Source organism: Thrips palmi, unplaced genomic scaffold, assembly GCF_012932325.1.
Source record: "Thrips palmi isolate BJ-2018 unplaced genomic scaffold, TpBJ-2018v1 HiC_scaffold_16, whole genome shotgun sequence".
In the NCBI taxonomy this organism is placed as follows: Eukaryota; Metazoa; Arthropoda; class Insecta; order Thysanoptera; family Thripidae; genus Thrips; species Thrips palmi.
This window is the reverse complement of record NW_023144625.1, coordinates 366,993-392,810: the sequence shown is the minus strand read 5'-3', so window position 1 is coordinate 392,810 and position 25,818 is coordinate 366,993. Positions and strand designations below refer to the sequence as shown.

The 25,818-nt window shown below is 47.2% G+C and overlaps 2 protein-coding genes across 2 annotated transcripts in view; one reads left to right on the top strand and one right to left on the bottom strand.

The window, feature by feature from the left end:
- Window positions 1-7,111: 7,111 nt before the first annotated feature.
- LOC117642325 overlaps window positions 7,112-25,818 on the bottom strand; it is a 23,847-nt gene continuing 5,140 nt past the window's right edge. The window contains exons 2-5 of the mRNA XM_034380400.1: window positions 14,278-14,427; window positions 13,159-13,680; window positions 12,051-13,060; window positions 7,112-7,168 (exon numbers count right to left, since the gene is read on the bottom strand). Coding sequence (XP_034236291.1) covers window positions 7,112-7,168; window positions 12,051-13,060; window positions 13,159-13,680; window positions 14,278-14,427 — 1,739 coding nt within the window. The remainder of the gene's footprint in view (window positions 7,169-12,050; window positions 13,061-13,158; window positions 13,681-14,277; window positions 14,428-25,818) is intronic.
- On the top strand, window positions 7,871-11,745 carry LOC117642320. The gene is made up of 4 exons (XM_034380396.1): window positions 7,871-8,315; window positions 8,494-8,675; window positions 8,755-8,844; window positions 8,920-11,745. The coding sequence occupies exons 3-4, from the start codon at window positions 8,782-8,784 to the stop codon at window positions 11,680-11,682; spliced, it is 2,826 nt and encodes a 941-aa protein (XP_034236287.1). The 5' UTR covers window positions 7,871-8,315; window positions 8,494-8,675; window positions 8,755-8,781; the 3' UTR covers window positions 11,683-11,745.

Genomic DNA, 25,818 nt, shown 5'->3' with positions numbered 1-25,818 from the left:
GTGGGGAAAAAAACGAGAAAGTCGACTTAACTACAGGGCCTCTCAATCCATGCTGTTAAGTCGAATACCTCCTAAGGGGGGTTATTACTCTACAAGATAACCCCACTTACCCCCTTTTTTCAATTGGCTTGTGAGCCCAAACTATAATCACTAAAATCAAACAGACTATTGCAAACGATGCGCAAGATCACGCTCTTTCGGATGGTAATAAAAACCCCCATTTCGGGATAAGTCGATTTATCCCCTTTTTCCGCTTCGCCACTGAAATAATCCGGTGGTGCAAATCCCGTGGGTCGCACAAGGGCTGCTGCAGGTGCTCATGGTTTACATGAGCGGGAGGGGGATTTCCGCCATTATTGGTGCTAGCGGGGCACATAAGGGTATTTTGGAATCGGGGCGACGAGACAAGATGAATGGACCTGGTCCCGCCCCCATCGGCCGCTTTTACAAGTGGCCGGATCAGGATCTTCAAAAAGGGGGTCGACCGACTAAAAAAATTATTGCAGTTTTCGTTTGGGTCTCAGCAAGACCTTTCAACGAGGGGTCGGAAAGGGGGTCCAGGAGCCCGACTTCATCTATTAGTCACATCAGGATCTTAAAAAAAGGGGGGGTCGACCGACTGAAAATTTTATTTAAGTTTTGGATGGGTTTGGCAAGACCTCTTCAACGAGGGGTGGGAAAGGGGGGGTCCAGGAGCCCGCCTTCATGAGTTAGGGGAAAAAAAGTGCGACGGACTCGTTTTGCGCTCCTGCTGTGCCTCTATTGCAAGGAGTTGCAGTAGCATGGCAAATATGGGTTTTTTGGAATGAGGGCGAAGAGACAAATGAAACGGGGATATTCTAAGGACAGTTGGAGTGCATATTGTGAATAGAAGGGCGGGCCTGAGTCACGATGGTTCATCGATAACTTTGCTTTACCCGCTCACGATGATGCGAGCGGGCCGAAGGCTCGGGCCCTTTGACTGGCCAAGTTGGGTTGATGCGAGGGCCCAAGGCCCGAGAAAAGGGCCCCCGGGAGGCCAAACGGGCCGGCCCCCCGTCGAACCGAGTTGCCGGCGCAGCGAAGCGGAGCTGGCAACTCGGTTCGACGGAAGGGCGGGCCGTAGCTTGTTCGACTTATCCCCTTTTTCCGCTTCGCCACTGAATTTCGCATTCCTATTGACGCAGAGGAACGATTTAGAGCTTGCCCTTGCGATCCCGCATAGTCCCAGTGCGATTGGCGACGATGACTTCTGAGGAGATTCTTTAGCGTCGTGCTACGTGAAGTGCCGAAACACGGAAAGTCAAAGTCGAATTTCGCGTTTCCCATTAAGCAGAGGACCCATTTTGAGCGTGCCCTTTCGATCCCGCACAGTTCAGTGCGATTGGCGACGATGACTTTTTAGGGGATTTTTAGCGTCGTGCTACGTGGAGTGCCAAAAACACGGAAAATCAAAATCGAATTTCGTGTTTCCCGTTAAAGCAGAGGACCGATTTAGAGCGTGCCTTTGCTATCCCGCAGTGTCCCAGTGCGATTGGCGACGGTGACTTCTGAGGAGATTCTTTAGCGTCGTGCTACGTGAAGTGCCGAAAACACGGAAAGTCAAAGTCGAATTTCGCGTTCCTATTGAAGCAGAGGACCGATTTAGAGCGTGCCCTTGCGAATCAGCATAGTCCCAGTGCGTTTGGCGACGATGACTTTTGAGGAGATTTTTTAGCTCGTGCTACGTGAAGTGCCAAAAAACCGAAAGTCAAAGTCGAATTTCGCGTTCCTATTGAAGCAGAGACCTTTTAGAGCGTCCCCTTGCGACCCCGCATAGTCCGTGCGATTGGCGACGATGATTTTTGAGGAGATTCTTTAGCGTCGTGCTACGGGGATGCCAAAAAACACGGAAAGTCAAAGTCAAATTTTGGGTTTTCCCTTTAAAGCAGAGGACCGATTTAGAGCGTGCTTTGCCCCCGCAGGCCCCAGTGCGATTGGGACGATGATTTTTAAGGAGATTTTTTTGCTCGTGCTACGTAAAATGCCGAAACCGAAAAGTCAAAGTCGAATTTCGCGTTCCTATGAAGCAGAGACCAATTTAGAGCGTGCCCTTGCGACCCCGCATAGTCTCAGTGCGATTGGCGACGATGACTTTTAAGGAGATTCTTTAGCGTCGTGCTACGTGGAGTGCCAAAAACACGGAAAGTCAAAGTCGAATTTCGTGTTCCTGTTAAAGCAGAGGACCGATTTAGAGCGTGCCTTTGCTATCCCGCAGTGTCCCAGTGCGATTGGCGACGATGACTTTTAAGGAGATTCTTTTGCGTCGTGCTACGTGAAATGCCGAAAACACGAAAAGTCAAAGTCGAATTTCGCGTTCCTATTGAAGCAGAGGCCCGGTTTAGAGCGTGCCCTTGCGATCCCGCATAGTCCCAGTGCGATTGGCGACGATGATTTTTAAGGAGATTTTTTTGCGTCGTGCTACGTAAAATGCCGAAAACACGAAAAGTCAAAGTCGAATTTCGCGTTCCTATTGAAGCAGAGGATCGGTTTAGAGCGTGCCCTTGCGATCCCGCACAGTCCCAGTGCGTTTGGCGACGATGACTTTTGAGGAGATTCTTTAGCGTCGTGCTACGTGAAGTGCCGAAAACACGAAAAGTCAAAATCAATTTTCGTGTTCCTGTTAAAGCAGAGGACCGATTTAGAGCGTGCCTTTGCTATCCCGCAGTGTCCCAGTGCGATTGGCGACGATGACTTTTAAGGAGATTCTTTTGCGTCGTGCTACGTGAAATGCCGAAAACACGAAAAGTCAAAGTCGAATTTCGCGTTCCTATTGAAGCAGAGGACCGGTTTAGAGCGTGCCCTTGCGATCCCGCATAGTCCCAGTGCGATTGGCGACGATGACTTTTAAGGAGATTCTTTAGCGTCGTGCTACGTGAAGTGCCGAAAACACGAAAAGTCAAAGTCGAATTTCGCGTTCCTATTGAAGCAGAGGACCGATTTAGAGCGTGCCCTTGCGACCCCGCATAGGCCCAGTGCGATTGGCGACGATGACTTTTGAGGAGATTCTTTCGCGTCGTGCTACGTGAAGTGTCGAAACACGGAAAGTCAAAGTCAAATTTTCACGTTCTTTTTGAATCAGAGGACGATTTAGAGCGTCCCCTTTGCGATCCAGCATAGTCCCAGTGCGATTGGCGACGATGACTTTTGAGGAGAGTCTTTAGCGTCGTGCTACGTGAAGTGCCGAAAACACGGAAAATCAAAGTCGATTTTCCCGTTCCTTTTGAAGCAGAGGACCGATTTAGAGCGTGCCCTTGCGATCCCGCACAGTCCCAGTGCAGTTGGCGACGGTGACTTTGAGGAGATTCTTTAGCGTCGTGCTACGTAAAGTGCCGAATACACGAAAAGTCAAAGTCGAATTTCGCGTTCCTATTGAAGCAGAGGACCGGTTTAGAGCGTGCCCTTGCGATCCCGCATAGTCTTAGTGTGATTCGGTACCTCCTATCAACAAACACTCAGCTTGCCGAGTCCGGGACAGATCCGCTCATCTCAGGCTGCCGTGAAATGAAACCGCTCAGCTGCGGCATCTCGAAACATAACCGCTCATCTCGGAGCGCGGGACAGACCCGCGTCCGTCTAAAATACGGGCGGCGGCTCCCAAAATTTACATTGTACTTTTTATGCATTGAGACTTTTTGTGGCTCCAAATAATTTATCACGTGTTCGTCCGCATCAGAACTTTGTTATTCACTTAAGGGTTTTCTTCAAAAGTGCTCCCCATCGGCTGAATGAACGTAAATACGAGGGGCAACATAACCTATCCAGCGCTCGGCCGCGCGGCGATGAGCGGGTCTGTCTAGCGCGCTCCGAGATGAGCGGTTATGTTTCGAGGTGCCGCAGCTAAGCGGTTTCATTTCACGGCAGCCTCAGATAAGCGGATTTGTCCAGGATTCGGCATGCTGAGCGTTTGTTGATAGGAGGTACCGGATTGGCGACGATGACTATTGAGGAGATTCTTTAGCGTCGTGCTACGTGAAGTGCCGAAAACACGCAAAGTCAAAGTCGAATTTCGCGTTCCTATTGAAGCAGAGGACCGATTTAGAGCTTGCCCTTGCGATCCCGCATAGTCCCAGTGCGATTGGCGACGATGACTTTTCAGGAGATTCTTTAGCGTCGTGCTACGTGAAGTGCCGAAAACACGAAAAGTCAAAGTCAAATTTCGCGTTTCTGTTAAAGCAGAGGACCGATTTAAAGCGTGCCCTTGCGATCCCGCATAGTCCCAGTGCGATTGGCGAAAATAACTCTTGAGGAGATTCTCTAGCGTCGTGCTACGTGAAGTGCCGAAAACACGGAAAGTCAAAGTCGAATTTCGCGTTCCTATTGAAGCAGAGGACCGATTTAGAGCGTGCCCTTGCGATCCAGCATAGTCCCAGTGCGATTGGCGACGATGACTTATGAGGAGATACCTTAGCGTCGTGCTACGTGAAGTTCCGAAAACACGGAAAGTCAAAGTCGATGTTCGCGTTCCTTTTGAAGCAGAGGACCGATTTAGAGCGTGCCCTTGCGATCCCGCACAGTCCCAGTGCGATTGGCGACGATGACTTTTGAGGAGATTCTTTAGCGTCGTGCTACGTAAAGTGCCGAAAACACGAAAAGTCAAATTCGAATTTCGCGTTTCTATTGAAGCAGAGGACCGATTTAGAGCGTGCCCTTGCGATCCAGCATAGTACCAGTGCGATTGGCGACGATGACTTTTGAGGAGATTCTTTAGCATCGTGCTACGTGAAGTGCCGAAAACACGGAAAGTCAAAGTCGATTTTCGCTTTCCTATTGAAGCAGAGGACCGATTTAGAGCGTGCATTTGCTATCCCGCATTGTCCCAGGGCGATTGGCGACGATGACTTTTGAGGAGAGTCTTTTGCGTCGTGCTACGTCAAATGCCGAAAACACGAAAAGTCAAAGTCGAATTTCGCGTTCCTATTGAAGCAGAGGACCGATTTAGAGCGTGCCTTTGCTATCCCGCAGAGTCCCTGTGCGGTTAGTGTCGGTGACTTTTTAGGAGATCCTTCAGCGTCGTGCTACGTGAAGTGCCGAAAACACGCAAAGTCAAAGTCGAATTTCGCGTTCCTATTGAAGCAGGGGACCGATTTAGAGCTTGCCCTTTCGATCCCGCATAGTCCCAGTTCGATTGGCGATGATGACTTCTGAGGAGATTCTTTAGCGTCGTGCTACGTGAAGTGCCGAAAACACGGAAAGTCAAAGTCGAATTTCGCGTTCCTATTGAAGCAGAGGACCGATTTAGAGCGTGCCCTTGCGAATCAGCATAGTCCCAGTGCGATTGGCGACGATGACTTTTGAGGAGATTCTTTAGCATCGTGCTACGTGAAGTGCCGCAAACACGCAAAGTCAAAGTCGAATTTCGCGTTCCTATTGAAGCAGACGACCAATTTAGAGCGTGCCCTTGCGATCCCGCATAGTCTCAGTGCGATTGGCGACGATGACTTTTGAGGAGATTCTTTAGCGTCGTGCTACGTGGAGTGCCAAAAACACGGAAAGTCAAAGTCGAATTTCGTGTTCCTGTTAAAGCAGAGGACCGATTTAGAGCGTGCCTTTGCTATCCCGCAGTGTCCCACACTGGGAGAAATAATGAAGATTGTGGCTGTTAAACCTAATGCCACTCTCCACTGTTTACCGAAAGAAGGTGTTTACCGTACCCTGGGATACAGAAGACACCGTACCTGAAAGAACGGCGTTCACTGTATCCAGGGAACCTGCATCCACTGTACCTTGGAAACTTTTCAGACACGGCATTCAGTATAACTGTAAGATATAGGCGAAATTCCAAAATCACGATAGGAACGTTTCGATGACGGAAAAGAATTCATTTCAACAAGACACACAAAAAATGATAAGCATATTATGGTCTCAGACTCGTAATTCAGTGGAAATCGTGATCAGAAGTCTAAAAAAGTAGGATTTTTGGACCCCTAACATAGGACTCATCAAATTACGTTCCAAAATTCTACTTTTTTAGACTTTTGATGCCGATATCTGTTGAATTTCGAGTCTGAGCCCATAACATGCTTATCATTTTTTGTTCGTCTTGTTGAAATGAATTCTTTTCCGTCATCGAAACGTTCCTATCGCGATTTTGGAATTTCGCCTTTATCTTACAGTTATACTGAATGCCGTGTCTGAAAAGTTTCCAAGTACAGTGGATGCAGGTTCTCTGGATACAGTGAACGCCGTTCTTTCAGGTACGGTGTCTACTGTATCCCAGGGTACGGTAAACACCTTCTTTCGGTAAACAGTGGAGAGTGGCATTAGGTTTAACAGCCACAATCTTCATTATTTCTCCCAGTGCAGTGCGATTGGCGACGATGACTTTTAAGGAGATTCTTTTGCGTCGTGCTACGTGAAGTGCCGAAAACACGAAAAGTCAAAGTCGATTTTCGCGTTCCTTTTGAAGCAGAGGACCGATTTAGAGCGTGCCCTTGCGATCCCGCATCGTCCCAGGGCGATTGGCGACTATGACTTTTGAGGAGAGTCTTTTGCGTCGTGCTACGTGAAATGCCGAAAACACGAAAAGTCAAAGTTTGCAACCAATTAAAAAATAAGGGAAAGGTGAACCTCTATTTTGTTTAGCTCAGTTTTCATGAGGGATGCCTACAGGATCTCGAGGACGCAAAGGAGCTCGAAAGAGATTGTCCCTTCTTGCCATTTCAGACCAAAGAATGCTTCGGCGAAGCCCTCTTTCAAATATCTGAGAAAAGACGTGCATTTTAATTCCCATCAGGAACGAAGTAATGCTCCGAGGAACATTTGCTCAAGCCCTGAAAAAATCTCTCCGAAAAAAAAGGTTGATAATAAATGGAGTCTCCATGAACGTCATTATAGAGTTTTTCTCCATAAAATTTCGGAGCTAATTTCTAACAGTGTAGAAATGTGCGGTCAAATCTTCACCGCTGTTGCAGTACTTTTAGGACTCCGCAGGTTGAGCCTCACCACGGATTTTTGGCCGGGGGAAATAAGGGACCGGTCCCCAGTGGCCGCGTCCCCCTCACCACTCCACCCGCCGCGCTTCGCCCGGCCGTCCTGTCGGCGCTCTCGGTGCATGTCCGCGTGACACTGGTGTGTCGGGCTGTCCTCCGATTCATTCTGCCCAGCTCAGCGTTTCGCGCCCCGAGGCCTGCTTGCCGGCTGTCTTGGGCTGCTGGCCGTGTGTAGCCGAGGCGCGCGGCGCGTGCCGCAGAATTGGCGTCGCTGACCGCGCGCATCGCGGAGAGGAGGCTTAAGTGAGCCTTGCCGAGCGCGCTGGAAGGAGCGCGCCGCCTCGGGAGGCGATGTAGACCGATACGTAAATTTTGTTTTCTCGCAAACGCCGTGACCAAAAATTCTGAAACTTTGCACGTGCCTTCCTAAAGAGTCATCCTAGCCTACGGTCGGGTCAGATTTTCTCCGGAAAATTTGATGCGTTAAATTTCTAGCTTTGAAATTTTGAATGAAGTTGAGCCGCATTCAGAGCGGCTGTGCGCAAGGTATGGAAATTTGGTGACCACCGCCCTTTAGGTAATCTTGTTCTGTAACGCGTCTCCAATTTTCACGTCGATGCCTGTAACGATGCGCTGTAATTTCACCGAACCGTGAACCTCAACATCCAGAGGTCTCCCCGCCTGCTGGCCTGGCCGGGGGAATAAGGGATCGCCCCCCCCCCCCCCCCCCCCCGGGGCTCCCGTCCCCCGCGCCACTCCACCTCCACGCTCCGCCCGGCCTGGCCGTCCTGACGGCGCTCTCAGTGCGTGTCTGCGTGTCGCCAGTGTCAAACTGTCTTCCGATTCATACCGCACCGCTCAGCCATGAGATAATTACTGTTATGGATAAGCTACGGGAGCCCGGGGAATCGCTGCATGCGTCAATATTCCGCCAGCTTGCTCCCCCAGTTTAAGTCTAATCGAATTGATATTGGTACCAATCGAAAGAGGAAGGTTCAATCTATGACTACACAACTTTTCAGCTCGATCGAAGACCTTTTAGTTTGAACGAAACGCGCCTAAAGTCGGGCGCCTTCCATTAGGCAGGGTGGCGGCCGGACGCCAGCGGCCTGCTCGAACTGCCGCAAAACGTTCCGCTGCGATTTTAGCCAAAACGCGTTATTACGCTATGTTTCGCGCACATTTCGTCTCTGTATGCAAGAAAATAATTTTTAGAGACATTTTGCATCCAAACATGACTAGTTTTCACGATTTTCGCGAATTATCTCGTGGTGAGGTTATGAGGTTAGAGTTGTCCTAAACAACGCCGATGGCCTAGGCGCTTGTTTGTCGCTGTTCGACTCATTTTAACATCTTTCAAAGCAGGTAAGAGTCAAACATTGATTAGAAATGCATTCCTCAATAATTTTGACGTCCACTCGCTTTCAAAACAACGCACGTCACGCGTTATGTACAATACTAGGGAGACAAATATGTGCGTATGGTGGAGCTGCCTGTTGCTGCTATCGCAAACTGTTTACAAAAGTCCATTATTTCTCTGTAGATTTCCTACCAAATCGCCATGGAAGAACAGCCACCTATTGAGGAAGAAGTTCCAAAGGAAGCAAAGCAGAAAAACCTCGGAAAGTCTCTCGGAGAAAACAAGTCAAGCGGACCAAACAGCGCGGCCGCTACAAGCCTGTTGGGGTTACTGAACTGGCCGAATGTATCTTTTCTGATGATGAAGTAAGAGTTGCTGTCATAATACTTCTGTAGTTTATTGGTTCATTGGCAATATCTTTTGAACTGTGCAATTTCTTTCCAGGTGTGTGCTGATTATCTTGCTCAACATATGCCTGTGGCAAATTTGGACGAAGTTGACTGCAGACCAACTGAAGACATCACTGTTGCTGAGGTAAACAAAAATTAAAGTTTAGATTATGTTTAATTTTTATGGAGTAGTTTTTATAATGTCTGACATTTGTTTCAGGACAATGTCCCAACCGATGCTGCTGATGACACTGATGGGATGACATTCACTGATTCATCCTCTGTCCAATCTGGTTCAGATTTTCAGTCGTCTGTCAGTTCCAGAGCCAGCTCAGTTACTGGATTTCATTCAGATGTATCACGTCCAGATTCATCTTTGGCTACGGAAGTGTCTCTGTCGGTTTGTTCCGACTCTACATCAAGACCTCAAACACCTGCCGATTCATCAAGATCAGCAACGCCCGTTGAATCTTCAAGATTTCCATCGACTTCAGCTGTGAAAGAACCGCCAATTAGCAGTGTTTTCAAGGACCTTGGTGTAGTGAATCCTAAAGAAGATCCCAGAAAAATAGAACTTTCCCTACAGTGTGTCAATACTTGTCTAGTGAAAGTACGATCTTTGCTGCCCACAGCTTGGGTCCCAATTATTGACAGAAACAGTTTTCACTTTTTGTTGTTGTCAGACACTACACCAAAGGCGGTTCAAAGAGAAGTGATCGTGACATTTCAAGGTTTTGTATCTATCAATATTCATTGTGAAAGTATCTTCAGTAACCAAACTATTACCAAGGTTCCTATTCCTTCCTTGGCTGAAGATGAAAAAAGTTGCCAACTCTTCTGTGAACAAAGTGTGGCTGTTTGCAGGGAAGTTATGAATTATGATGTTTGTGTTGGAGCTGACCATGCAGTCACGAGGAAAATTTGGCCCACCATCCCCCAAACTTATGTTGACAGAAACCCATATCAAGAGAGAAGTTTTAAGGAGACATGCAGAAGTGTATCGTGTCTGTGGTTGGTTAGTGTGGGCAAGGGTAAGGCGCCTCGCTGTGAAAACTGTTCATCTGTGTACAAAAGTCTGAAGAGGAGAGAAGAGTTTTTGACTTCGGAAGAAGCTCATCCTTGCACTCCAAACATATTTCTGACACCTGACCAAGTAAATGTAAAATTGAAAACCCAACACGATGACATAAGAAAAAAGGACAAAAGAATTTATTACCTTGAAAAGAAGGTGCAAGATTTGTTGGAGAAAGAAGGCGTGGAAATTGAATCTGATCTGGATATCGCTTTAAGACATATTTTGGCAAGCACTGAACTAACAGAAATTCAAAAAATGTTCCTCGAATGTCAAATTTCAAATGCTGCCAAGTCAGACAAAAGGACTATCAGGTGGCACCCAACTATGATTCGACTGGCATTGCATATTAAAAGCAAGATGACCAACTCTGGGTATGATGGATTACGAGACAGTGGAGCAATACTTCTTCCTCATGCAAGAACACTTTATGATTATTCTCATGCCATACAGGCTCAAGATGGGATTTCTGATGGAATATTAGAATTGGTAAAGGAAAGGGTGGATGGACTTAAAAAAGAGTATCAGAAGTACCATGTTTTGCTGTGTGATGAAATTTACATTTCCCAGAATTTAGTGTACCGAGGAAATGGTCGCAAGGAAGGGAAAGGAGATGAGCTTGTGGGCTATACCCGTCTTGATGAAGTAGAAAAAGAAGTGTCTGATTTTGAAACTTACATTGAAAGTAAATTTACGGGAAAGGAAGAAAAAGAAAAGGAAGCCCAACTAGCCAAAACAATGCTTGCCTACATGGTGAAGGGTGTTGCTTCAAATGTGAAGTATGTGGTAGCAGGATTTCCTCTTAGAACACTCACTGCTGACACAATGTATGCTAAAACATGGAATGTTATTTCTAGGCTTGAAAAGGCAAATGTTAAAGTGCTAGCATTTATTTGTGATGGTGCACCCACCAATAGATCTTTCATCAAAATGCACACACCTTTAACAAAACTGAAATCTAAAGTTGTCTTTGACACTCTGAATTTTGCATCCCCCGAAGAAAGACCTCTTTATTTCATATCAGATGTGTGTCACTTGATTAAAACAATAAGGAACTGTCTCCATAATTCTGGTGACAAGAAAACTAGGTACTTGCAAAAAAATGGGGAGAAGCTAGAATGGAAAACAATTGTACGATTGTATCTTACTTTCAAAGATTGCAACTTTAGGAAGTCCTTTAAGTTGAATAGTCAAAATGTGTTTCCAAACAAATTTTCTTGCATGAATGTAAGAAATGCTGCTCTTGTTCTTAGTGACACAGTTGCCCTTGATATTGAAGACCAAAAGTGGACTGGCACTACAGAACTGGTTAAGTTTATAAGATATGTTAACAAATTTTTTGACTGTCTGAATGGTGCATATTCCTATGAAGACAAAAGAACCAGAAATAAGAACTTGGCACCATACACTAGTGCATGGGACCCTCGATTTGACTGGCTTGGGGTCCCTCACCCACAACACCCAAACCCTATCGAGGATGAAGTTCTAGATGTACCATTCCTCAAATACTTAGAGGACTGGAGTGATGAGGTCCAGGCTCTGCGAATTGATCCAAAAAAGAAAGAAAAGATGCTGCTGGCACATCAAACATTGTATGGCATTGAAATGAGTATTAGAGGTATCGCTGGGTCCATTCGCTACCTATTTGAAAATCTAAAGGAGCCACCCAAGTTCATCTTGGCACGTGTATTTTCTCAAGATCCATTGGAGCAGCACTTCAGTGAGCAACGGGGTGCTTGTGGTGGCAGCAGAAATCCCAACGCTGCACAGTTTGCTTCAAAGATGGCTGCATCTGCTATTGAACGAGACTTAGGAGTTAAACATAGAAGGAGCAACTCTGCAGAAGTCACGCAGAAGGGAATGGAAATAACTAATGAGCCGCTGCCCAAAAGAAGAAGGCAAAGGAAGTAAATGTGTATTGCTGTGTACTGTTTTGGTCCTAATTTTGTAACTTGTTCTGTGTTTTAAAATAAGTGGAGGATATGTTAAAAAGGTCAATTGATTCCTGTAGAGCATGTTATTTATTTTTATCACTCTTATGTTTAAAATATTTTTTATCAAAAAGATATCAAGAATATGTCAACATATCTATAAAATACTGAAAACAAATACAGCTTTCTTGATAAATGGTTAACATGCATAAAAATAATTTTTCTTCTTAATACACCTTCCTTTGGCATACAAAGCTAACAGGCACAGAAGTAATCAAACATTAAAAGTAAACAATAAAATTCTACGGTGTAAACAGTCAAATCTTTGGTTAAAACTTATTAATTAGCAGCCATCAGTGCTCGTAGTGGAACAGAGTTCTGGGCTTTCTTCAAATGTTGGTTAATCCTTCTCTTAATAATACCCTTCACTGTTACTTTCACACAACTTTGGCAAATTTGAATTAAGAGATCTAGTGACTCATCTTGAGTTAAATCATTACCGACCAGCTCATCCCAAAGACATAAAATAACTTCACTCACTAAAATACTGTTGTCTATCACATTTGGAGGAAGAGACCCATATTCACTCTCAGAAGAATGAAGAAGTATAAATACAGAAAGGAAAAATTGAAAAGTATCATCATTAACATGTTTGTAACCCCCTCTATCTTTACTTTCAGAAAAGTGACGAACTTCATCAGAACACCGTTTGGCTGCCTCACTCCCTGATTTGAACAACAAGTTATCCCGGAGAACAGCACAGTATTTGACCCAAGTCTTGCTATCTTCTGTGTACTGCACGCCTTTCCACAAGAAACCATTGACTATTGAACCCGAAATGTGGTACACCTCTTGCCTAAACTCTACGGATTCAAAATCATCCCCAGACCTCTTGGTATATAATGGCACTGCATCACTGTTTAGTCCTCCTCTCATTTTCTTCATACACATCACTATTACTTTTCTGGACAGCGAGCACATAAAGTCACCTAAAAACACATTTAGAACATTGCCATCACATTCCTTCAACAGTTGGAAAAAGTCTTTCATAGTCTTTCTAAATTCGGGGGAACACAACAAATTATTAGTGCCCACATACATTGATGTTCGAATGGCAGAGGGGAAAAGTGCTTTTCTCCCAGATAATACTTCACTAAAGCAGAGACTTAAATGAGACAATAGGTCATTATCAAGGGTAGGATCATCTAAGGATTCATTCAAACCCAAACAATAATCATGGACAAGTTGACTTAGGTCCCCGATGATGGGCTCTGTAAGCATATCTTGTAACGCCGCTTTCATCAAAGGCAACATTTCTTGAGTAAGTTCTTCTAAGGAAGGTGCTCGAGAAGTTACTCCTGCACCAAGAAAAAAGAACATGAAACCTATTAATAAATTTAAGAAATTAAATACAGAAGGAACCACATGTACTAAAAATAATACTTCATTTATTTACCTGACATGAGATGCCCCCTAAGATGTGCATCAAGTGTCTTTTTATTACTTAATGTGGGGGGACACTTGGGACACTTCATTCGGGATGGTTTTGGTTGAGCTTTTTTTCCCTTTCCCTTAGTTTGTTGTGATGTGCGTTGAGGCAAAGGGGGTGCGGGCAGACTACTAGATGTTGAAGGTCTTGCTGAATTCTTTTGAGACTGTGTACTTGGGCCAGCCTTAGGTGACCCTCTTGGTGAGGCCAACCTGGCTGAGCGTCGAGGGGAACTGGGCCCAGCATTAGGTGATCCACTTGGTGATGCGAGCCTGGCAGAGCGTCGTGGAGAATTTGTAGTTGACTCTGCAGTTGGGGATCTGCCAGGTGACGCCAGCCTGGCAGAGCGTCTGGGAGAGCCAGCATTCCCAGGCAACCTAGCACGAGCCCGTGAACTTGGAGTGGAGGTTGGTCCTTGGGCATCGTCTGCAAATTCGTTGAAGCTGTCATCTTCAACCAATGCATCGCTACTGATGTCAGCCCTGGCTGCCCAGCCGAAAATCTCGGTTACGATCCCGTAGAAAATTACGAGTTCCGATCGGAAAATCGCCCAAATTTCCCGATTACGGTCGGAAACCGGACCTTATTCCCGACTACGACAAGAAACTCCGGTTGTGATCGGACTTGTCCTGATTACGATCGGACTTTTCCCGGTTGTGATCGGACTCTTCCCGGTTGCGATCGGACCCGTTCCGGTTACGGATTCGGACTCCAAGATGCGTTGCCCATGCGTTGAGGTCTCCAGTAAACTTTCAGAAACACTCAATAACTTGTAAAGGGTACCTGGCAACAAATTTTTGACGTCAAAATTAGGCGTAGCGCGCAAAGTTCACTCTGGGTACATGTATCGTGCATTGAAATCAGAGGGTACAGAGAGGTCACAGGCAACGGACTTGGAGACTCTGCGCACCTCCATTTCACAACGGTCCCATCAGGCTACGATCGTAATCGCAACTTCGTCCGGGTCCGATCGTACCCGTAGCCAGACCCTGTCCGAAATTACGAAGGTAACCGGAACTCTCCCGGTCGGGGTCGGAATCGGAGTCGAAACCGGCCGTAATCGTAACCGAGATTTTCGGCTGGGTGATAGATCATTGAACATGCTGTCATCCTCTGGCAGTAATTCTTCTGGGAGCTCGTCACTACAATAACAAAGGGAAACAATATAAATAACCGTGTAAACAGAGGACCCACACGAGTAACGAAAACTGTTGTTCAAGGAGTTAGTAGCAAAATCTTTACAGAAACACGAGATACAAAGACATATTTCTACTGCGATAAAATGATTTAGTCCCTCAAATGTCAGAACTATTTGGGCAAAATACAATTAGAATCAACATTACAGAAAACACCCCTCAAAACTTGATAAAATAGAATTCTACAGTTTAGGATGGAAAATAAAACGTAAAAGAGCATTCATCTGAACATATCATGTAATTCCATTCATGACTTTCTAACAAATAATGGCGCAAATTGTGAGTTTCGTTACATAACAAGCCGAGAGGCCGAGTCACAAACCCACCGGCGGTACTCAACTTTACCCATTGTATTGTACATAACGCGTGACGTGCGTTGTTTTGAAAGCGAGTGGACGTCAAAATTATTGAGGAATGCATTTCTAATCAATGTTTGACTCTTACCTGCTTTGAAAGATGTTAAAATGAGTCGAACAGCGACAAACAAGCGCCTAGGCCATCGGCGTTGTTTAGGACAACTCTAACCTCATAACCTCACCACGAGATAATTCGCGAAAATCGTGAAAACTAGTCATGTTTGGATGCAAAATGTCTCTAAAAATTATTTTCTTGCATACAGAGACGAAATGTGCGCGAAACATAGCGTAATAACGCGTTTTGGCTAAAATCGCAGCGGAACGTTTTGCGGCAGTTCGAGCAGGCCGCTGGCGTCCGGCCGCCACCCTGCCTAATGGAAGGCGCCCGACTTTAGGCGCGTTTCGTTCAAACTAAAAGGTCTTCGATCGAGCTGAAAAGTTGTGTAGTCATAGATTGAACCTTCCTCTTTCGATTGGTACCAATATCAATTCGATTAGACTTAAACTGGGGGAGCAAGCTGGCGGAATATTGACGCATGCAGCGATTCCCCGGGCTCCCGTAGCTTATCCATAACAGTAATTATCTCATGGCTCAGCATTTCGCGTCCCGTCCCCTGGCCAGGGCTGCGGCTGGACGAAGGCGCGAGGCGTATGCCGGAGGGAAAACCAGGTGCATCGCAGTGTCAGACTTGATGATGCACTTTGCTCGGGGTTCCCTAGTTCACCTGGCGGTCGTCAACGTAAATAACAAAACTTAATAAATGTAATAAGCGTTCACATCAGGTGTACAAATTATTTGAAGTTATTACCAGGGCCAAAGAAAGGACCTAATCATGCACGTTTGTTCTACCTGCTTGTCGCGCCTGTTTCTCTCCGTTTGTCTCCTCTCCGTCTCCGTTCTTCCTGCCCTGCCTCCGTGCCTGTTCCTCTTTACTCCCTCTTCAGGGCCTGCGCGGCAACCCTTTGAGTCTCGCGTGTCGCGATACGGCCGTCACAACACTGAGTCAGGGGACGCGTCATCAAGCACTCGGTGGAAAACGCGCCACGGCTGTGGCTTCCGCGCCCGCCAGGTTTTCACGTCTTAGTTTTAAAAAAATTAAAAAGGTTAGGATAGGTTGGATCATTTGGTTCCAGGCTTCTTGGGGCAGCCTCCCGTGCGTTCCGCCAGACGAGTTGTGCGGTGGTGCCGAACCCGTTGAGCTTCTCAAAATATGCCCCCCGGCCAGGCCAGCAGGCGGGGAGACCTCTGCCTTCAGTAGGCGGTCCTCACCGAAATCAACAACATTCGATGGCAATGAAATTTGTTCAAATTTGTGTAACAGTCTATTTTTTACAAAGTTTAAACTAACACAAAAGGGCAAAGTAAAAACCAAAACTATCATAAATTAAATAAAACATAATTACATGGCTCCAGACCCATACCAGATAGACGACCTAGAGACTCTCGACCCGGTCTCCCCGCCTGCTGGCCTGTCGGACAAACTGGTGACACTCAGACACGCACCGAGCAGCCCGGCCGGGCGGGAGAGCGCGGCGCGCGGCGGGCGTATCTCGCAGTGTCAAATTACGGCGCACGGCTGCGGCTGCTACCGCGACAGAACGCTGCGCCGAGTCCCCCCGCCCCAGTACCGGCAACAACTTTTTAAAGAGTACTATATTTCTATTTTTAAATGTGATTGGCCATCTGCGCAGCCTTGTGGTGTAAGAAGGAAATTGATACTAAACACAAGGCTTGCGTGCCCCAGAAAATACACATACTTCTAAGTCAGTTGATTGAATGCATATGTCTGCAGGTTACACTGCCATCCCAGTAGTAAGTTTACTTGCCACGGATTTGGCAAGCCGTTTTGAATGCCAAAAATTGGTAAGCATGGCCCGGAAATACTCCCAAGCTTGCCAAAATTTGGCAAGCTTCGCCCGGAATTACTCCCCAGCTTGCCAAAATTTGGCAAGCTAATGACGAGTGCCGACCAAAGCTTGCCAAATTTTGGCATTCAAAACGGCTTGCCAAATTTGTGGCAAGCAAACTTACCACTGGCTTTGCAGTGTCTTTGCAATATCTAAATATAAGGCATGTTCAATAATGCATTATGTCCCAGCCGAAAATCTCGGTTACGATCCCGTAGAAAATTACGAGTTCCGATCGGAAAATCGCCCAAATTTCCCGATTACGGTCGGAAACCGGACCTTATTCCCGACTACGACAAGAAACTCCGGTTGTGATCGGACTTGTCCTGATTACGATCGGACTTTTCCCGGTTGTGATCGGACTCTTCCCGGTTGCGATCGGACCCGTTCCGGTTACGGATTCGGACTCCAAGATGCGTTGCCCATGCGTTGAGGTCTCCAGTAAACTTTCAGAAACACTCAATAACTTGTAAAGGGTACCTGGCAACAAATTTTTGACGTCAAAATTGGGCGTAGCGCGCAAAGTTCACTCTGGGTACATGTATCGTGCATTGAAATCAGAGGGTACAGAGAGGTCACAGGCAACGGACTTGGAGACTCTGCGCACCTCCATTTCACAACGGTCCCATCAGGCTACGATCGTAATCGCAACTTCGTCCGGGTCCGATCGTACCCGTAGCCGGACCCTGTCCGAAATTACGAAGGTAACCGGAACTCTCCCGGTCGGGGTCGGAATCGGAGTCGAAACCGGCCGTAATCGTAACCGAGATTTTCGGCTGGGGTTAGACAATTTAATTTTAAACAAGGTAGGTTTACGCCAGACCACGTCTTGTCGTAACAGGCTTCGCGATGTCTCGCTGCCTGTTCCTCCAATCCGCGCCTGGCGTACCTACCTTGGCCTGCGGCGCTAGCCTGCCTTCGGCAGGCCATGGCTTGCCCATCGTCGGTTACTTCTAAATTGTTGCATGCTGGGGGGCTCCGCCCCGCAGACCCCCCTTCATTCCAGATAGAGTTGCTTCATCCACAAATAACACGATCTTGACCCTTGTTACTTTTCAACTTGCCGGGGCTGGGGGGCTCTGCCCCCCTGACCCCCCTTTCTTCAAGGCAGAAGGCATTTGCCGGCAGAAAACTCGATTTTTCGCCGTTTTTTAGGTGTTTTTCGGCTATAAAAACTGAACCAGTTGAGCTAGGATAGTAAAATTTTGCGTGTGCCGAGCCAAGGACATACCCAAAAAGTGTGCAAAATCTCAGCCAGATCGGCCGAGCCGTTCAGGAGTAGTAGTGCTGACAGACAGACACACAGACAGACAGACAAAACTTTTCAACCCCACCTGAGTAACGGGCTTCGCTATCGCTCAGCCAAAAATGTGTCACGTTAAGCTTGTTTTTTCCTTCTTTTTGGCAGGTGAACTGTCACTCTTTCGCATTGCAGTTACTTAGAATTATTTTAATAAACACACGGTAATCTTTGACTAAAATTGAGGAGCATTGTTTTCCTCTAACGAATTGTTTCTAGTTCCTCGTACCCAAAACACACGCGACTTATCTCCTAATCTTTTAAACAATTTAATTTGCTAAAGGGGACAAATCGACATAACCCCAACGGGGAAAAACACCCGAGAGATAAGTCAACTTAGCTCATAGAGTGCATGAGTGCACAAGGGACAAGTCGACATGTCCCTAAAAACCTTAAGCTCCAGAGAGTTAAGTCGACTTAACTCATTCAGCGCGTGAATGCGCAGTGGATAAGTCGACATAGCTCCAAGTGCTGTCAGGTCCGGAAAGATAAGTCGAAATAACTCGTAGGGGGGTGAGTGGGGAGTGGGAAAAAGTCGACTTGTCTCGTTTTGACAGGCGCGACCAAACGAGATAAGTCAGAGACTTGACATATCTACAAAACCATTAACGCTTTGTTTAAATGACTTTTTTTATGTTGATCCGCATTGCAAAGCGAACAAGATATCGCACCCGAAGTATAGAATATTATACGGGAACATGTTTTTCGCCTCTCCTGAAAAATCGTGTTTTTCGACTTATCCCCTTTTTCCGCTTCGCCACTTAATTTCGCGTTCCTATTGAAGCAGAGGAACGATTTAGAGCTTGCCCTTGCGATCCCGCATAGTCCCAGTGCGATTGGCGACGATGACTTCTGAGGAGATTCTTTAGCGTCGTGCTACGTGAAGTGCCGAAAACACGGAAAGTCAAAGTCAAATTTCGCGTTCCTATTGAAGCAGAGGACCGATTTAGAGCGTGCCCTTGCGAATCAGCATAGTCCCAGTGCGATTGGCGACGATGACTTTTGAGAAGATTCTTTAGCATCGTGCTACGTGAAGTGCCGCAAACACGCAAAGTCAAAGTCGAATTTCGCGTTCCTATTGAAGCAGACGACCAATTTAGAGCGTGCCCTTGCGATCCCGCATAGTCTCAGTGCGATTGGCGACGATGACTTTTAAGGAGATTCTTTAGCGTCGTGCTACGTGGAGTGCCAAAAACACGGAAAGTCAAAGTCGAATTTCGTGTTCCTGTTACAGCAGAGGACCGATTTAGAGCGTGCCTTTGCTATCCCGCAGTGTCCCAGTGCGATTGGCGACGATGACTTTTAAGGAGATTCTTTTGCGTCGTGCTACGTGAAATGCCGAAAACACGAAAAGTCAAAGTCGAATTTCGCGTTCCTATTGAAGCAGAGGACCGGTTTAGAGCGTGCCCTTGCGATCCCGCATAGTCCCAGTGCGATTGGCGACGATGACTTTTAAAGGGGATTCTTTTGCGTCGTGCTACGTGAAGGCCCAAAACACGAAAAGTCAAAAACAAAATTTTGCGTTTCCCGTTAAAGCAGAGGACCGATTTAGAGCGTGCCCTTGCGATCCCGCATAGTCCCCAGTGCGATTGGCGACAAAAACTTTGAGGAGATTTCTAGCGTCGTGCTACGTGAAGTGCCGAAAACACGGAAAGTCAAAGTCGAATTTCCCCCTATTGAAGCAGAGGACCGATTTAGAGCGGGGCCCTTGCGATCCCCCATAGTCCCAGTGCGATTGGCGACGATGACTTTTGAGGAGATTTTTTAGCGCCGTGCTACGTGGGGTGCCCAAAAAAACGGAAAGTCAAAGTCGAATTTCGTGTTCCTTTTAAAACAGAGGACCGATTTAGAGCGTGCCTTTGCATCCCGCATGTCCCAGTGCGATTGGCGACGATGACTTTTTAAAGGGGATTCTTTTTCGTCGTGCTACGTGAAATGCCGAAAACACGAAAAGTCAAAGTCGAATTTCGCGTTCCTATTGAAGCAGAGGACCGGTTTAGAGCGTTCCCTTGCGATCCCGCATAGTCCCAGTGCGATTGGCGACGATGACTTTTAAGGAGATTCTTTAGCGTCGTGCTACGTGAAGTGCCGAAAACACGAAAAGTCAAAGTCGAATTTCGCGTTCCTATTGAAGCAGAGGACCGATTTAGAGCGTGCCTTTGCTATCCCGCAGAGTCCCAGTGCGATTGGTGTCGATGGCTTTTGAGGAGAGAGATCCTTTAGCGTCGTGCTACGTAAAGTGCCGAAAACACGAAAGGTCAAAGTCGAATTTCGCGTTCCTATTGAAGCAGAGGACCGATTTAGAGCGTGCCCTTGCGATCCCGCATAGTCCCAGTGCGATTGGCGACGATGACTTTTGAGGAGATTCTTTTGCGCCCTGCTACGTGGAGTGCCAAAAAAACGGAAAGTCAAAATCGAATTTCGGTTTCCCTTTTAAAACAGAGGACCGATTTAGAGCGTGCCTTTGCTATCCCGCAGGGTCCCAGTGCGATTTGGGGACGATGACTTTTTAAAGGGGATTCTTTTTCGTCGTGCTACGTGAAATGCCGAAAAAACGAAAAGTCAAAGTCGAATTTCGCGTTCCTATTGAAGCAGAGGACCGGTTTAGAGCGTGCCCTTGCGATCCCGCATAGTCCCAGTGCGATTGGCGACGATGACTTTTGAGGAGATTCTTTAGCGTCGTGCTACGTGGAGTGCCGAAAACACGGAAAGTCAAAGTCGAATTTCGCGTTCCTATTAAAGCAGAGGACCGATTTAGAGCGTGCCCTTGCGATCCCGCATAGTCCCAGTGCGATTGGCGACGATGACTTTTGAGGAGATTCTTTGCGTCGTGTTTCGTGAAGTGCCGAAAACACGAAAAGTCAAAGTCAAAATTTTGCGTTCCTATTGAAGCAGAGGACCGATTTTGAGCGTGCCCTTGCGATCCCGCATAGTCCCAGTGCGATTGGCGACGATGACTTTTGAGGAGATTCTTTAGCGTCGTGCTACGTAAAGTGCCGAAAACACGGAAAGTCAAAGTCGAATTTCGTGTTCCTGTTGAAGCAGAGGACCAATTAGAGCGTGCCCTTGCTATCCCGCATAGTCCCAGTGCGATTGGCGACGATGACTTTTGAGGAGATTCTTTAGCGTCGTGCTACGTGGAGTGCCGAAACACGGAAAGTTCAAGTCGAATTTCGTGTTCCTGTTAAGCAGAGGACCGGTTTAGAGCGTGCCCTTGCGATCCCGCATAGTCCCAGTGCGATTGGCGACGATGACTTTTAAGGAGATTCTTTAGCGTCGTGCTACGTGAAATGCCGAAAACACGAAAAGTCAAAGTCGAATTTCGCGTTCCTTTTGAAGCAGAGGACCGATTTAGAGCGTGCCTTTGCTATCGCGCAGTGTCCCAGTGCGATTGGCGACGATGACTTTTAAGGAGATTCTTTTGCGTCGTGCAACGTGAAATGCCGAAAACACGAAAAGTCAAAGTCGAATTTCGCGTTCCTATTGAAGCAAAGGCACGCTCTAAATCGGTCCTCTGCTTCAATAGGAACGCGAATTCGACTTTGACTTTTCGTGTTTTCGGCATTTCACGTAGCACGACGCAAAAGAATCTCCTCAAAAGTCATCGTCGCCAATCGCACTGGGACACTGCGGGATAGCAAAAGGGACGCTCTAAACCCGGGCCTCTGCTTCAAAAGGAACGCGAAATTCGACTTTGACTTTTCGTGTTTTCGGCATTTCACGTAGCACGACGCTAAAGAATCTCCTTAAAGTCATCGTCGCCAAACGCACTGGGGCAAATGCGGGGTGCAAGGGGACGCTCTAAATCGGTCCTCTGCTTTAAAGGAAAACGAAATTCGACTTTGACTTTTCCCTGTTTTCGGCACTTCCCCGTAGCACGACGCTAAAGAATCTCCTCAAAAATCATCGTCGCCAATCGCACTGGGACTATGCGGGGTCGCAAAGGGGACGCTCTAAAATTTGGGCCTCTGCTTCAATAGGAACGCGAAATTCGACTTTGACTTTTCGTTTTTCGGCACTTTACGTAGCACGACGCTAAAGAATCTCCTCAAAAGTCATCGTCGCCAATCGCACTGGGACTATGCGGGATCGCAGAGGCACGCTCTAAATCGGTCCTCTGCTTCAAAAGGAACGCGAAATTCGACTTTGACTTTTCGTGTTTTCGGCATTTTTACGTAGCACGACCCAAAGGAAACTCCTCAAAAATCATCGACCCAATCGCACTGGGACTGTGCGGGGAAAGCAAGGGGACGCTCTAAATCGGTCCTCTGCTTTAATAGAAACGGAAATTCGACTTTGACCTTTCCCTGTTTTCGGCACTTCACGTAGCACGACGCTAAAGAATCTCCTCAAAAGTCATCGTCCCAATCGCACTGGGACCCCTGCGGGGTAGCAAAGGCACGCTCTAAATCGGTCCTCTGCTTCAATAGGAAAGCGAAATTCGACTTTGACTTTTCGTGTTTTCGGCATTTCACGTAGCACGACGCAAAAGAATCTCCTCCAAAAATCATCGTCGCCAATCGCACTGGGACAATGCGGGATAGCAAGGGACGCTCTAAATCGGTCCTCTGCTTCAATAGGAACCAAAATTTGATTTTCCTTAGCGAAGTTTTCGGGCACGCTTTTAAAACTACGTACTTTTGGCAGCTTCCCCAAAAAACGCAGTTTCCCCCATTTCTATTTAAAAAGGGACGCAGTTACCATTTTTTTCCCGCGGGCACGGGAAAAGCATTTGGGTATTTTTCTGGTTTGGGGTTTTCCGGGCAATTTCCCTAATTTCCCGTTTAAAAACCTGGGAAAAGGTTTCAGAGTGATCCGCTTGAAATTTTCAAGAAGTTTGGGGGTCCCAAAGGTTGGCCATATTTTAAAGGCCGTCGTTTCCCGAAAAGTTTTTCCCGGTTTTCAATGGTGACTTTGTTACTGCCCTCACTAGCCCCAACCTGGAATTACCCAAAAAGTTTTCCGTTTTTCCCCTAGGACGAAAATGCGGCAACTGCGGGGCTTTTTGACTAGAATGGCGAAAATGCTTTTTTGTTGCACAGCTTTCCCAAAAACGTGAGTTTTGACCAAACGTGCCCGAATACGTTTTCTTTGCTAAAAGGGATCGAAATTTGACTTTGACTTTTCCCTGTTTTCGGCACTTCACGTAGCACGACGCTAAAGAATCTCCTCAAAAGTCATCGTCGCCATCGCACTGGGGCTATGCGGGATCGCAAGGGCACGCTCTAAATCGGTCCTCTGCTTCAAAAGGGAAAGCGAAATTCGACTTTGACTTTTCCCTGTTTTTTTCACTTTACGTAGCACGACGCAAAAAATTTTCCTCAAAAGTCATCGTCGCCAATCGCACTGGGACTATGCGGGGTCGCAAGGGGACGCTCTAAATCGGTCCTCTGCTTCAAGGGAAAGCGAAATTCGACTTTGACTTTTCCCTGTTTTCGGCATTTTACGTAGCACGACGCAAAAATCTCCTTAAAAGTCATCGTCGCCAATCGCACTGGGACATGCGGGATGCAAAGGGGACGCTCTAAACCCGGGCCTCTGCTTCAATAGGAACGCGAAATTCCGACTTTGACTTTTTCCCTGTTTTCGGCATTTTTCGTAGCACGACGCAAAGAATCTCCTCAAAAATCATCGTCGCCAATCGCACTGGGACATGCGGGATGCAAAAGGGACGCTCTAAATCGGTCCTCTGCTTCAAAAAGGGAAAGGAAATTTTGACTTTGACTTTCCGTGTTTTTTGGCACTTCACTAGCACGACGCTAAAGAATCTCCTCAAAAGTCATCGTCGCCAATCGCACTGGGACTATGCGGGATCGCAAGGGCACGCTCTAAATCGGTCCTCTGCTTCAAAAAGGGAAAGCGAAATTCGACTTTGACTTTTTGTGTTTTCGGCATTTTACGTAGCACGACGCAAAAAAATCTCCTCAAAAATCATCGTCGCCAATCGCACTGGGACATGCGGGATGCAAGGCACGCTCTAAATCGGTCCTCTGCTTCAAAAAGGGAAAGCGAAATTCGACTTTGACTTTTCCCTGTTTTCGGCACTTTACGTAGCACGACGCAAAGAATCTCCTCAAAAATCATCGTCGCCAATCGCACTGGGACTATGCGGGAGCAAGGGCACGCTCTAAATCGGTCCTCTGCTTCAAAAGGAACGCGAAATTCGACTTTGACTTTTCCCTGTTTTTGGCACTTCACGTAGCACGACGCAAAAAATCTCCTTAAAAGTCATCGCCCAAACGCACTGGGACTTGCGGGGCGCAAGGGCACGCTCTAAATCGGTCCTCTGCTTCAATAGGAACGCGAAATTCGACTTTGACCCTTTTGTGTTTTCGGCACTTCACGTAGCACGACGCTAAAGAATCTCCTCAAAAGTCATCGTCGCCAATCGCACTGGGACTATGCGGGATCGCAAGGGGAAGCTCTAAATCGGTCCCTGCTTCAATAGGAACGCGAAATTCGACTTTGACTTTTCGTGTTTTCGGCACTTCACGTAGCACGACGTAAAAAATCTCCTCAAAAGTCATCGCCCCAAACGCACTGGGGGCTGTGCGGGATGCAAAGGGGACGCTCTAAATCGGTCCTCTGCTTTAAAAGGAACGCGAAATTCGACTTTGACCCTTTTTTGTTTTCGGCACTTCCCCGTAGCACGACGCTAAAGAATCTCCTCAAAGTCATCGTCGCCAAACCCCACTGGGACTATGCGGGATCGCAAGGGCACGCTCTAAATCGGTCCTCTGCTTCAATAGGGAAAGCGAAATTCGACTTTGACTTTTTGTGTTTTCGGCATTTTACGTAGCACGACGAAAAAAATCTCCCCCAAAGTCATCGTCGCCAATCGCACTGGGGCGTGCGGGATCGCAAAGGGGACCCCTAAAAACGGTCCTCTGCTTCAATAGGAACCGAAAATTTCGGACTTTGACTTTCCGTGTTTTCGGCACTTCCCCGTACACGACGCAAAGAACCTCCTCAAAACCCCCTCCCTTTTTGCCCCTTCGCCCCCCTGGGAACCCATTTTCGGGATCCCCCCCAAGGGCCCTTTTTAAATTGGCCCCCCGCCCCTTTTTAGGCCCCCGGGGAAAATTTTTCCCCTTTGGGGCCCTTCCCCTTTTTTGGGATTTTACTTGCCCCGGCGCAAAAGGGAAAACTCCCTCAAAAGGGGGTCGGGCGGGCCAAACCGGCCTGGGGCTTGGCGGGGAATTCCGGGCCCCCAAGGGGGCCCCTTTCGGTCCTCGCCTTCAAAGGGAAAGGGTTCGTTTGGAAAGGAAAACGACTTTGACTTTTCGGGTTTTTGGCATTTTACGTAGCACGACGCAAAAAAATCTCCTCAAAAATCATCGTCGCCAATCGCACTGGGACCCGCGGGATGCAAGGGGACCTCAAATCGGGGCCTCTGCTTCAATAGGAACCGAAATTCGACTTTGCTTTTCCCTGTTTTCGGCACTTCACGTGCACGCGGGAAAAATCCCAAAAACACGCACCCAAACCCCACCGGGGGTTCGGAAAGGAAGGGCCGCCCTTTGGCCCCTGCTTTTGGAACCCCCAAAAAGATTTGAAATTTTCCCCTGTTTTTGGGTTTTCGTTCACCGCCGAACCCAAAAACCCCCAATTGGGTCCTCAAAGGGCCCCAAAAAGGCCCGCTTTTGGAAACCCGCTTTTTACCCTTTTTTTCCCCTTTGACCCCTTTTTTGGACCCCGGAACCTAAAAGAAATTTTTTAAAATTTAAACGCACGGGGCTAATGGGGCCCAAAGGGGCTCAAAACGGGGGGTCTGGGGCCAAAAAACGGGAAAACCCACTTTGAAATTTTGGGGGTTTGGCCTTTTTGTAGCCACCCGGGCCCCCAAAAAATTTTGGGCCAATCGCAC

What these genes read in the sequence shown, in the direction of transcription:
- LOC117642320 (XM_034380396.1), top strand. Translation starts at nt 8,782, where the DNA reads ATGCCTGTGGCAAATTTGGACGAAGTTGACTGCAGACCAACTGAAGAC. An exon ending in AAGACATCACTGTTGCTGAG is followed by an intron (nt 8,845 to 8,919) that starts GTAAACAAAAAT and finishes CATTTGTTTCAG; the next exon opens with GACAATGTCCCAACCGATGC.